This window comes from Magnolia sinica, chromosome 1 (assembly GCF_029962835.1).
Source record: "Magnolia sinica isolate HGM2019 chromosome 1, MsV1, whole genome shotgun sequence".
Taxonomy (NCBI): Eukaryota; Viridiplantae; Streptophyta; class Magnoliopsida; order Magnoliales; family Magnoliaceae; genus Magnolia; species Magnolia sinica.
This window is the reverse complement of record NC_080573.1, coordinates 19,500,235-19,514,575: the sequence shown is the minus strand read 5'-3', so window position 1 is coordinate 19,514,575 and position 14,341 is coordinate 19,500,235. Positions and strand designations below refer to the sequence as shown.

The following is a 14,341-nucleotide window of genomic DNA, read 5'->3' as shown; positions in this document are numbered from 1 at the left end:
CATTTCATTGATGATGTTAGTAGATTTACATGGTATTTTTCCTTGGTATGCAATTAGTGTTTGTTCAAATATTTAAATTAAACATTAAGAATATGTTTTGCATAATCAAAAGTACTCAAACTAATGGTGGCTGACATTATTCTTTGCTTCTCTATTTCTTTTCTCATTAATTCTCTGTGGTGACCAATGCCCCCATCTCACCTGCTACGCCATTCAATGCTAATTTTTCTTTTTATCTCTTTATCCAAGTATTTTCTCAAACCCATTAAATCTTTTTTTTTCGTTTTTTTTTTTCGAAGACACATGGTGTCCCCACCTCTTTTTGAAGTGAGACTAATCCCTATCCAATCACCCTGAACCACGTGTCACTACACCAAAATTGCTGTTCTGGAACGGCTATAGTTTTGGTTCACAAACGGTTTTAAGCCCCTTCTTATGCAAAAGGGTTTCGAACCGTACTCAAGTACAGAGATGGGGCACATTTCTAAACAGTTAATTAAGATCAGGCCCACCATGATGTTTACGAGAGATCTATACCGTGCATTTGTTTTGAGAAATCATTTTAGAACATTAGGATAAGATTGAGTTGGATCGAAAATTCAAGTGGGCCTCACGGAAAGAAATGAGGGGATTGGGTGACCACCGTTTGAAACATTCGTACGGCCACCAAGTTGATTAGGTCAGGAGAAAAAAGGCTCTCTGCAGCAGCAGTTGTCTCAGAGCCCTTTCTTCTTCTTCAGAGCAAAAAAAGAAAAAGAAAAATCATCTCCAGCATCTAGAAATTTAAAAATATGTCCATCTGGGATTCCATGCACAGCTGGTTCATCCCTACCGTCCTCTTCATCATCATCAACGTCGTTATCGGCACCATTTCCTTCTCTTCCTCCCAAAAGGAAGAAAAGAACCCCAAACCCCAGCTCGCCCGCACCTCCTCCATTTTAGAAAGGCTCAGATCCTTCAATCTCTACCGTTTGAAAGCGGAAGAAATCCCTCCCGTTGGCGTGCCCCCCATCGTTACCCCCAAATGATCATCATCACCCACCACCGGTTCCGTTAATCCGGTTAGGGTTTCGGCGGCAGCAGCGTTGGGCGTGGTCAGGTTAGGCTTTTTGTTGCAATTGGTCTATGGTGGAATCTGATAGTTTACAAATGTTTTTTTTTTTTTTTCTTTCTTTTGTTGAGATTAGGGATTTTCCAATATATTTGTGATTGATCGCATTTTTAGTTAGATATGTAGTGTTTGTTGGGTTTTCATCTTTGTAATTGTGTGAATCTTGCAATAAATGCTTGTTCAGGGTTCGTTTGGAAAAAAAAAAGATCTTCTTATCTGAGATGAGAAGTCTAGAAGCTTCTTACTGACGACTTTCTCAACGTTTTCTGCTTTTTGGAACTTCGAATCTCGCGGTTTTTCTTGCTTTGAGGTTACCTTGTGGAGCGATTTTTAGGATTTTGTAACTGCATTGCTCGGTTTTTGCCTGTTTCCGTGAGAAATCTCATTTTGAAAGGCAAATGCAAGAGGTTTCGTCCTGTTTTTACTCAGAATGTTGATTTTTTCTAATTTCCTCTCTCATTTGATCACACACTCGCTCTCGCTCTCAAACCCTGCATTCGAATCTGAACCCTAAATCCCCCTAGAAATGTCAGATTTTGAGCACAACTGTCCAATCCATTGATCACCGGCCTGAAAATATGAAATCTCTGGGTTTTTTTCGGTCCGATTCTTCAATTCCATTGCAGAAAATGAGCAGTAGGAAGGAAGAGGAGCAGAACGAGAAGATTATCAAAGGTTTGATGAAACTTCCTCCGAATCAGAGATGCATCAACTGCAATAGCCTGGTAATTGCAATCTCTCCAATCCTTTCTTGATTTTTTGTATCCTCTGAGCTGTGTATGTTATAGTGGGACAAGCAAGTTCGCTTGCTGCTTATACATGCTTCAATTGGAGCTGGGACAAGGTTCATCTATGGTTGGAATACATTTCTTCTTTAGTTGGAATGAATTTCATCCTCATTAAATTTTATTTCCAATCAAAGTAGAAATGCATTTTAGGTTAAAAACATTAATGACTCCCCAGAGACGAGCAGGCGTGGGAAACGGATTGGCTACTGCCCCTGACGCAAGTGGTTGGTGGGAAAAGGAATTCCTACTGTTGAAATAGTGGGCCATACAAGATGAAATAGTGGGAAAAGGAATTCTTACCTTTGAAACCTTCCTAGGCTCCGTCTTGATGTTTATATGCCATACAATATGATTTCTTTCTCAATCTTCTTCTTTTTTTTCTTTTTTTCTTTTTTTGTTTCTTTTTAGTAGAAAATCAGTAATAATTTGTTGATGATAACATTTAGAGGATAATGAGAAAGTGGATATGCGAAGGCTTGTTGATTGGAACCAATCAAAGGGTAGGTGTTTATGAAATACAATTGCTTTCACATCATGTTGGTAATGACCTTCATGATTTACTATTCTTTGCTTTTCTGTATCATATTCACAGAAGTCTTGAAGCTAATTGCAATACCTGCTTAAAGCTTCAAAAAATGGGTTCAATTCCTTGCCCAAAAACATCAGTGTGTATTCAATTATCTTTCATTGTGCTTCAGTGTTATAATCAGGACAATCTACGTTGGATCATTGATGATGGTTTTGTACATCACATGTCTAGTCACCAAAACATTGTACATCAGCATGTCTGCCATTAGAGTTCTTTTTTCCCTGGAATTTGTTGTAAAGATGCCATCTTTTCATGTTTTTCTTTGATTTGTCTGTGGTGATGATTTTCCACATCTGAACTTTATGGCCCAGTTTGTCAGAACATCTCCATGTTTAAAAGGTGATACTATCAAAAAATTCATGGTTAAGAAGGGCCTGTTCGTGATAAGTGGGTCTTTGGCCAGTTTATTTTTATGTCCAATCTTGCATTTAAGCATGTAGCAAGCTGGTTGTGTGCATGTGTATGCAAAATCATCATGCCATTATTTTTAGTCTGAATGCATAGATTAAGTTGAATGTGATTAATCTTCAAGGTGGTATGTTACACTTCAGCTTTGTTGAATGTAGGATGGTCATTTAAGAGTTTTCAAGTGGCTAGTATGGAAGTCCTTCTTGATCAGCCTGATGCCCATGCCTCTGTCAAAGATTTAGATTTCAGGTACATGAAAATAATTGTAAATGTCTGGAAAATGTTTGTATATGTTTATCATCATGTGACAAAAGCATTTCTTTAGAATGATTAGCAATCCAAGGTGAGGCATGTCAAATAGATGTTTCAAGTTGATGATTAGATCTATTTTTATCTGCTTTTACTGCCATTCTTTTGTTAGTACTTTCAGGTACAAGCAATAAGTTGCATTGTGAGTCAATGTAGGCATTTACATATAAATCTCAGAAGAATATTAGTCTTGCAACCATTTATTTAGCTGTTCGATTCGATAATGGATTGATGGATTCGGGCTCTTAGCATGCTGGATTGCCAATGCTTGAAGTGGCCTATGTAAAACAGGGCGCTGACCTAAAGTCATGTTGGTCCACTTATCTGGTTAGTGGTTAGCCACTGCATGTGGTGAATATGGACCATCTGAAAGAAAATGACTAGCAGTCTAGATTCCATGGCCCATCAATGAGTAGACCAGCATTATTTTGTGCCTGGAATGTTATTGGTGGGATCAACCTGATGAAGGATGTCACATAAATGTGTCATGTTGGCACATGTGTGATGATTCACCTCTTGGATATCTCCTTGTTTTATTTATTTATTTATTATTATTATAATTTTTTGGTGTTCTCATTGTCTATGTGAGGGAGTTCACCCTTATATAAGATGTGAACAAACATAAATCACTCATGCTTGCCTGTCAGCCTGCTGGGATGTATGCAATTTTGTGTAATCTTTCATCTGAATGTAATTGAATAATAATGTTGATTTTCAGCTACAAGGACCGATTTCTTGCTGCTTTGCCAGCACCTCGTGCTTCAACCAAATCATATTTGAAATCTTCAACACTCCTGCTATGTATGTTGCCATCTAGGTTGTTCTCTTCCTTTATGCCAGTGGTTGCACGACTGGTAAGCAAGACTACTAGTTCTTATTTTGGTTTCTTTGGGCTGCATTCTCTTGATTACTTAAACAACAACAATGATACTCTTTTTTTTTTTTTTTTTTTTCTGTCAATTATCAATTAACAAATGTTTCTATATTTGGTTCACTCTAATTTGAGAATACAGAACATCAATGCTTGATTGAACTTTGGAAGGTATTCGTGAATCAAAATACTCAAAATTATATGTTAATGCAAGCATGCAACTAATTTTCTGAAAGAAGAAACACATAACAACAAATTACAAAGACTTTACTAGTATGGATAGCAAGGATTCTTTGTGCAAACACATAACTCTACCAGTTTGGCTAACACTGCATTGTTGTTGCCAATTTTCAGGTATCTGTATAAGAGAGATTTGCTTCTTGCATCAGAGTTCAATATCATGACTGATTATATGCTGTCAGGTTTGTCAATTCAAGAGTTCAATATCATGTTGTTTATCTATTGTTTATCTATTTTCCATTTCTTCTGATACCTATTGTTCGTGTTCATAAGCTATGCAGTTGTAGATTAAGAATACATCACTTCATGTCGGAATCATGGAGTTTTTGTTCAAATTGTAGTTTGTTCTTTCCTAGAGGTTAGCCTGTCAATGCTTCACGTAATATTAAAAAATTTGTAGGAAAACCATGGGTGAACTTTTCATCATTGTCATCATCATCGTGGCCCCTCCTAGCTATTTGTGGTTGACTTTTAAATGGTAGATTGCAGAAGTTTTATAGTGAGCTGCCTACAAGATATCAACCTCCTCTTTTATCAGGGATCTCGAAAACGCCAATGGAGAGGCTCATATTGATACCACTTGCATGCTAACATCATCCCACACAGTGCTGATCTCTAACGTAACTATTACACACAGACCCCCAGTGGGGGGACAGCAAAGTAGTGTCACAGGCGAACCTATACTATGGTCATTTTAATTTCTGTTCCTTGCAAGTGTTCTGCAAATTGGATGGTTTAGTGGAGGAGATCCAATCATTGCAGCCACCAGTGGATTTGTGGAGGAAGTTTGTATAATGTACTTCTCTATCAGGTTACAGTCTTGGGACAGTAGATCATATGCAACCGCAAGGTAACTATCAGCTTATTTGAGTGTGACACAGAAACATGATGGTTGTTCATGAGATTAGGATTCCGAATCTTACTCAACCCACACATGCCAATGCTGTATGTGTGGTGAGTCTCAGCTGTTCATGAAATGGGTCCCCACTTGCTGTGAAAAATAAAAAATAAAAAAAATCAAGTGGTCTGGCCACACATTGTTAACAATGGACGCTTAAAAAGAATCAACTAGGTCCACATTCAACATGACATGTGCCACCTAATGACCAGATTGGTGTGACTTTTGTTCCAGAGGAGGGGAAAGTTGGACTTCTACTCCACTGAGTGGCCATAGCAAGCTCATAGCATTTAATCTATTTCCTGAACGTGGTTGTTAAAGATGGATGGTTGAGAAACTCACCCTGCTGCATTCCTCTTCTGCAGATTTTGAACGAGTAGTCAGCCCAGTTTCTGTTGCACACTTCTCACAGTACAAGCTTACCAGATTGCTGCTCAAGCAGCTAGAAAAACTAAACTTTCATGTTTATACCTGTGATGGGTCACAAGTCCCAAATAAAGGTTCCACATGGGAAAGGGAGATTTTGATGGGTCATGAATGCATATCAATTGATCGCACTGCTCAGGGTGTCATGGTAGGTGCTTCCTTTCTCAAGGGAAAAAGCTACAGAGAAACATCCACTGCCATATCCTTGTTGGTTCAGATGGTGCCAGAATTAATGTGAGAAAACTGGTCGGCATAGATATGAAAGGCAAAAGGGACTTGCAGAAGCTTTTCAGTGTCCATTTCTTAAGCAGAGATCTTGGACAATTCCTGCTGCATCAGAGGCCTGGAATGTTATTCTTTATATTTAATCCAGAAGCTATAGGGGTTCGTGTTGCGCATGATCTTGGACAATCACCACTACTGTATGATCCTAGAGAAATGCTTGCTATCCTTGGAATTTAAGTTTCTCTATGGGGAGCCTGTTTACAAGATCATAGCAAGGTGAAGGTATGCTTCTCTTCTTCCATCTCTTCCTTTCTAGTTTCTTTTAAATTGCTTCTAAAAATAAAGTCATGTCTATCTCTTTGTTGATGGAAGGAGTGATGCCAAAGTTGAAGAGCCCAGAGTTATCAGAGAGCAGCCTTTATAGGTAAAGCACACAAATCTAATTTCCTTATGGTTGGATATATGTCCATATGTGCTTTTGACACGTTTAGTTTCCTTCAACACGTTTATAGGTACAGCCGTGAGGTGATAGCTTCACGAGACGGTACATCTTTGACTGTATGATCGCCGGTTCGATCCCGGTTTTCTTATGGAGCCGTACAGCCTACCTGCAGTACAAGTGGCATTTACCGAAAGACCCGGAATCCTACTCGGTTTTCATTGATAGAAGGGCTGTGAACAACGGAACCTCAATTCAAGCCATTTTGGAAGGGCTGGGAGAGGAAAGAGTGAAGAGGATGAAAGATAAGATAGTCCAGTATATACCGAAGTTTGTGTACGCCGCCCCGAAAGAGGCTAGGGTTGGCTGGTATGAAGGATGCATTTGATGTTTCCTTGGAAGGGTACTGAGAAGATTCCAAGAGCAGAGAAGGACATAAATGGAATTAAAAAATTGGGAATGGGAGATCTTGTATGTTGTATTTTGTACTTCTCTTGGGTGGGGTATATTGATGGAGGGACAGGATGTTGAAGTAGATCGGTGGACGGTTGGATGGATGTGGTTGGTGGATTTTACATTGATTGGTTAGCTGCAAAGACAGTTATTAGTTGCTACTGCAGTTTGTAGTTAGAAGATTATTATGTGTGAATCATTCTATTGTCTTTTTCTTCTATTTGTGTAATTATCTGGCATATAATACAAGTAGATTACATACCCCACTCGCTCTCTCATACAATGAACAAAGGGGTTTAAAATTGTTATTAAAATTCCGTCCTAAAATCTTACCGTTGGCAACATTAATAAGCATTCAATACCATTTCTAAAATTGTGCCTAAAATGTGACCGTAGGCACCAGAACGGTTTAAAACCATTCCTAAAATGGTACCCAAAATGGTTCTGAACCGTTCTTGATTTTCTGCTACACCTCATTTAGCAACGGTGTTAAACCGTTCTTGAAGCATTTAGGAACGATTTTAAACCGTTCCTAAATGACGATTTTGGTGTAGTGTGTTGGGTAAAGCTAAGGAGGGAAATCGAACCCTCACCTGTAGGGAGCAAACCTACGGTAAAGACCATTTGCCCAAACACACATTAAATCTTTTCGATTCTCTTTTTTATTATCAATTTTTTTAAGGTTCTGGCTACAGATTTTTTAATTCGGTTATGGCTATGTATTGACTCATCCTCTTTATGTGGCACTAATGTACATCCGCACTATCCAAATTGTAGGGTCCCATTGTGAATGGAGTATATCTCTAAATAACAATAATCACCCATTAATGTGTATTAAATGGATGGTTACAAGGAAAATAGTAAGTGGTATAAATTCAAAGGAAAAAACGAATGCAGGGGCATTTTTACACTGGATTCGAGTGGGGTGGCCTATTAGATGCAGGGGCACTTGGGGTAGGCAGCCCGTGTGGGGCAAGTAGTTTGTGTGAGTCAGGCCCCACCCGTGTGAGGCGGGTAGCTCGTGTGAGATGAAACTCATATGATGTAGGGCCCATGAGGGTTTCGACCAATGACCTAACTGATGGGGTGTGGAGCCCGGGCTATGAGATACAATGATTGATTCACCACGCTCTATCAGTTTGAGCTTTTAGAGCAAGCGACTACTTGTCCTACATTAAAGTGATATATTGTGGGTGATTAATGCATGAACATTTTCATACAGGGCTCAAATGAGGTGGCTTGTGAGATGCAGGGGTACACCGGTGGTGAGCGGTCTGTGTGAGGTAGGTGGCTCGTGCGAGTCAAGCCCCACCCGTGTGAGGCGGGGTGCTATACTACTATGCAACGCATACAATTGAAGGTTCACCAACATTTGTTAAATGTAAGAACTAAGACTGATGAGACCCTCCCATTTGATCATACTATCGATAATAATGTGATTCGGGTCGCCTACCAAGCACGTTATCTGATGATCTAGATTGTATATGATCCTTGGAAAGAATAATACATGATAGCCTCAGTTTGTCAATTTATACAAGTAGGGTCAATGGCAGAGTGATTCCAACTGCATTCAAACCTTCCATCTGCTTTTCTTTTAACATCCCACTCTGAAATTAATCTCTTTGATCAATCCGTTTGACTATGAGCATCCACATTGAGGCTGCTGGAAAAGCTGTCTGGATCTCGTCATGTTTCCACCTGTCTCATAGAGGTGCATGTGACAATCATGCATGATATAAGAATTCCTTGGACCTAGATTCAATGGAAAGCAATTGCAAGGTGGCAAGTGAATTGTTATTGCATCATGCATGAACATGATTGAACTATGTCATAAACATTCATGTACTTTAGTTTGATGTGTGGTAAGGATGCAGATGAAAAAGATACAGGATCAAAGAATAATTGCCCTCAAGAGGGAGGTGAAACTTCATTTTCTTTTCTTAGGCTAGAAAAACATATGATTGTAATCTCAATTGGCTACATTTTCATAACATTCTCAAACCAGATCTCCTATTCGTTCAAATAAACAAACAAGGCAAATAATTTGATATTGGAAGTGGCTGCTTGGCTAAACTTCTATTGATTGGTCAATGCAGGGGGCAGTTGGAACGTGTTTGATTGATTGCAACTCTCATTGATTCATGTGACTTCTATCATGCTCTCTATCTCCGTGTGTGTGTGTGTGTGTGTGTGTGTGTGTGTGTGTGTAAAATGAACAAAATAAATGTTTCTTTTGGAACATGATCGGAGATGGGTCCCTACTAGATGGACAATCTCACTTGATGGTCTCGGTTGACACATGATCATGACCAATGAAAATACAGTAGAGGGATGGTGCTACCACATTCTGGTTCTAATGGCTCTACTTTCCTTTGGTAGTGGTATGCCCACAAGGACCTCCCCACTTTATGTATGGTACAGATGAGTGATCCATCTGATGGTTCCACTGCATTCCTGACCATAACAAAAAGAAAAATAAAAAATAAATGATTTAGAAGAGCATAGCAATGGCTCACGTGCCCTACTTGTCAGCGGTTTCTTCTAGTTGAACACTATCTCTGGAGTGTTCAAATTTGAGAAACGATCGAGGTGGCTAAGTGTATGGAAACCATCACATGCACACAGATGCATTTGGCATCCAGGTCACCCTATCTAGCTCATTGGTATTTGCTTTGCTTTGAGTTTCATCCAACTATTTTCATTGTGAAGGAACATAGGTAGGGGAGACTACTGCTGCATGACTCGAAGAAAGGCGATTTCTATCATCTGGAGGCAACCCCAAATTTCTTGCATTTATCATCAAAGTCTTGTCATCCAACAATGTGTACGGTTCATCACGTGCTTCCTCGCTTTTAATTTCCTGTCTCCATTAAATCTGTGGACTCTAGTTCCTTTTTATGTTATATTTGTACCCAATAAACCTTTGGAATTTGTACTTTCTATATCTAGTGACGAACTCTGTTTTACAGTTGGATATAATGAATGATGTTAATAGATTTTTATGGGGAAAGCTTGGAGCATTTCATTAATGATGTTAGTAAATTTACATGGTATTTTTCCTTGGCGTGTGCTTAGTTTTTTTTTTCCAAATATTTAAATTGAACATTGAGAATGTTTTAGTGCATAATCAAAAGTATTTAAACTAATTGTACATGATGGGGATTGTCGCTCCGTGAAAACACTCTCACATAAAGGAAGAGTTGTCAAATAGAATAAAAACAGGGAAGTGGCATTGGTTCCCTATGTTTTCTAAGCATTCTTTCCTCTACTTTTGGTCCAGGTTTTTAGTTCCAATGTACACCAGCTTATATTGGTCGTTGGCCAAAACCGATGGCCCATTACATCAGACGACACATGGGCAAACAGGATTGTCCAATTGCTTTAAAAACAAGAGGGGATTGTTGCTCCATCAAAACACTCTCATAAAAAATGTAATTCATCAATCGTGCGGATGATCTTATGATCAACAAGTTTCCAGTCACTTTATTTGTATTTCAAGTTTGTAATACTCACAAAAGCATTCAATTTTTTGTTCAAGTTACTAAATTTCAAGCTCCTGAGAACGTGAACCTTGGAACCAAACTAAAAACCCATCTCAGGGGTTGTTTGGCTACCTGGGCAAGTATCTAAAAATGGAATCCGTAAGTAGGAGTAAATTTCTACTTTGGGACGATGGGAAAACTTAGAAACAGTTTCCAGTCAGAAACAGATTCTATCTTTTGTGTTTTGTTCCTTGTCAGATGTTGGCCTACAAATTCCAAGGAAATGGATTCCTTCCCAATAGTCACATTTTTTTATTATAAATATTAACTAGTAGAATTCATACCAATTTTTCCCAAAACACATAAACACAATTTCTGGATTCCAAAAAATTACATTCCCAATACTGAACGAGGAGAAACAGAACACTTTCTCAAGAATTTTATTTCATAGAAACATATTCTTTGGTGATCGTTTGGCAAACTGGAAAAGCACACTAGGAAGAAAAACAATGATTTAAGTTCCTAGAAAACCTGGACAATACTCACTCCCTCCCTCCCTCCCACCCATCAATCACATTCGAATCGGGATTTAGGCCCTCAGATCAAATGTCAGTCAGATTCGCAGCTTGGGAATAAGATAGTCCAAAATGAACCCAACCTGTAATTAGGTTCCTCCCACCAAGATGAAGGGACATACCAAATATTTTGATGATTGAAAACTTAGGTGGGCCACAACACTCAATTTTAAGGGGTTAAGTTAACCCATGATTTTACATTGTATTTTCTTATTGTATGGCCCAACCGAGTTTTTTTATTGAGTTAATTTTTTGTTTGTAAAGTAATTATGAGGGGAGAATCCTGATGGACAAAGTGGATTCCACTCTGATAGCCTGATAGGTCCCGACAGAGCTCCTAGTGTTTTCAAGGAGAAAATAAGACCTAGAGATGCTTCAACAAATAACAAACAGGCTTGTTTTTGCTACACTAGATAGGTTCCAACAAACAGCAGACCGGCCTGGTTAGAACAGCTTCGGCTAGCCAGACATGCAAGACTAGGACAGGCCTGACTATACAGCTATCCAAGCTTCAATTTTGGTGCAAACGGGCCCTTTAGGGGCAAATTCCAAATTTTGAGGCCCTAGCAAAGGGCTAGTTTGCAAATTTCAGGCAAATGAGTTCTCTTCCAACAATCACTTTTTTTTTTCTTTTTTAATTTTAATTTTTTTTTTTTTAAAATAGACTTGCACAACCCACCTTCTTTCCCACTACCCAAATGCAGTTTCTGAATTCCACAGAATTACATTCCCAGTACCCAACCATGACTAACAGAATCTCTTTCTCAAGGTTGCCAAAGGACCCCTTAGGCCCTTTTGATTCCAAGGAGACAAACAACCCTTTAAAATTTCGCAAAACCTAACTAAATAATCATCCAGATCCTAATGAAAATATCAAGCTTCTACTCGAGTCATTTGCATTTCAACATTTCCTGAATCACATAAACAAGTTCTTGTTCAAATTAGTCGAATTCAGGGCCCTCAAATATGCAAAAGAAAGTAATCCCACAAACCCACCTCAGCATTCGCATAAATAAACAAAAAATCGCCAGAATTCATATAAACAATCCCCACAAAATCATCAAATTACCATCTTAATCACCACAATAAAATAATTCCAACAGAAATTCAAGACCCCGAAACAAACATATTCACAGAATTACCTATGTTCTTGCACTTCCCAATATTAGGGAGGAAGCCCCTGTAGTGGGGGAACTTGTATGCGCTGCTGATGAGCTTCATGTCATCAGCATTGAAGCAAGCGTCGAGGACTTCCCAGTCCCTCTTTGGCCAATGTAGCTGCAAAAGACCGGCGCTGCTGCCGCCATCGAGAGAGGATTATAGGGGAAGGGATTGGACGGATTTCAACAAGCGAAGTGTTTGGGCGAGATCCTTGTCTTTTATGGCTTCTTCGTATTCTTGCCAACGTGTTAAAGCTCTTGTGGTGGGACTCTTTCTTGTGGGGGATTGAGAGAGAGAACGATGGAGGTGTTGAAGAAGGGAGAGTTTTGGGGAGAGATGAATGGAGATGGAGGAAGAGATGATGGACGGGGGAGAGAAGAGAAGGAGAGGAACATTGAGGATATCGTCATGATCAGAGAGATCTGCTGAGAATTAAAACATGCCGAAAATCATAACAACCTGCAACTTAAAAAATGAGGGGGATTTGGGTCCTTACTCTTACGTGGGTGGTAGACTCCTTGGAGTTTCAACACCGGGTCAAGGTTCGAATACCCATGGCCGTGAAATCCCACGGCGTGCGTGTGCGGGGTATGTGTGCGTGTGGCGTGAGTGTGTGGGGGTGTGTGTGCGTGTGTTTAAAATAAAATAAAATAAAAAAATGAGGGGGATTTATAAGCGGAGATGACGGACTAGGATTGCGTAGGTAGCACACACCAACACCTTCTTCCCTCCTGTGTGCAATTGGAAAAGCCCCTACTGAAAGGTTAAGAGTAGCGAGACTTGCTACTGAAGTGACGTCACCAAGTTCTGTGGGCCCCACTGTGAAGTATTTATTATATCCACACTGTTCATCCATTTGGAGAGATAATTTTAGGGCATGAGACAAAGAATGAGTAAGATCTAAATCTCGAGTGGACCCCACCACAGGAAACAGAGAGGAGAGTGACATCCACCGTTGTAACCTTCCCACGGCCACAGAAGTTTTCAATCAATCCCTTCTTTCATGTCTGTGGTAACTTATGAACAGGTTGGATCTAAGTAAACATGGGGACCCGAGGAAGGTCTCAGCGTCATTCTCCCCAGTTCATTCTGTGGTGAGGTATACTAGCGCTTTGCATCTGCTTCATTCTTCCGCTTACGTGCTTAAAAGAGAAATATCCTACTGCACGACCCATTTATGGCCCACCAGCCATTTGAAGCCCACTTCTTTTTAAGGTTCCAGGAATACTCACCTAGGTACGGAGGACTTTTCAACGGACCAAAATACCCCCGTCATTCCTTCCTTCCGGAAGCCGACTCGCTGGTGTGCGAAGACGAGTGCTGACGCTCCTCGACATGGCCCCACAATGATGTATTTATTATATCCACACCGTTCATCCATATTTGAAGATAATTTCAGAGCATTATCAGAAAAAAGAAAATCATATCCAAAGATCAATTGGACCGCACCACAAATAACAGCAGGAAACTTGATTTTCACTGTTAAAAATTTCATAGGGCCCACCATAACATATATTTTCCATCCAATCTATTCATAAGGTCACGAAGATCTGGATGAAGAGGAAAAACAAATTTCATATTTGATCTAAAACTTCTGTCACCCATAAAAGGGTTTCAATGATAGACTTTCAATCCTCTATTGCCTTTTACAGTGTGGTCCACTTGATACCTAGATCTGTCTAATTTTTTGTCTCAAGCCTTGATATGAGTTCTCCAAACAGATGGACAGTTTGGATATAACACATACATTTTAATGGGACCTGCAAAAAGCGATGAGAATTACAAAGGAATAAAAAAAAAGCAGCTTGATCCGGTCGACCGCGTCCAAAGCCGGTTGACCCCAACTCGCATGCAAACCAGTGTATTTTTTTTTTCTGTTTTTTTTTAAGAATTTATTTTTTGCAAGGAGAATTTTTTCTTTCTTACATTTTTTTCTAATACATATTTACATAAATATGTATATACAAGCATATAAAAAAATTTATCTCTTTTTATTCATTTCTTTCTTTATTCAATTAATAAATATATCTCTTAAACTGGAATGAGTTACTTGGCGTACCATATAGGATTTTGGGATAGGAGATGCTACTTTAGCTAACAACCTACTTATTTTCAAAGATTCCATCAGGTCGATGGTCGAAAATCCATTTCATTCACTTCACGGTGAATCAAAATGGAATCACCGGAAATGACATTGAAATGCATGGAAATGATCGTGAAGTGAAGCGAATTGACAGTGAAATGCAGAGAAATGACCGTGAAGTGAAGGGATTTAACCGTGAAGTGCATCGAAATGACCATGAATCTAAACGGAATCGCTGAAAATGACTATGAAATGCATGGAAAAATGACCATGAAGCGAAGCG

The 14,341-nt window shown here is 39.3% G+C and overlaps 1 protein-coding gene and 1 long non-coding RNA gene across 2 annotated transcripts in view; both read left to right on the top strand.

Annotated features, from left to right (window-relative positions):
- The window catches only part of LOC131242309 (disease resistance RPP13-like protein 4), a 90,652-nt gene extending 80,960 nt beyond the window's left edge, over nt 1-9,692 (top strand). Inside the window, exon 5 of the mRNA XM_058240914.1 lies at nt 9,467-9,692. Coding sequence (XP_058096897.1) covers nt 9,467-9,474 — 8 coding nt within the window. The 3' untranslated portion in view covers nt 9,475-9,692. The remainder of the gene's footprint in view (nt 1-9,466) is intronic.
- LOC131242352 (uncharacterized) lies at nt 792-6,038 on the top strand. The gene is made up of 4 exons (XR_009169591.1): nt 792-1,099; nt 1,738-1,836; nt 4,431-5,166; nt 5,580-6,038. It is a non-coding gene; the product is annotated as an uncharacterized LOC131242352 (long non-coding RNA).
- Nucleotides 9,693-14,341: the final 4,649 nt, after the last annotated feature.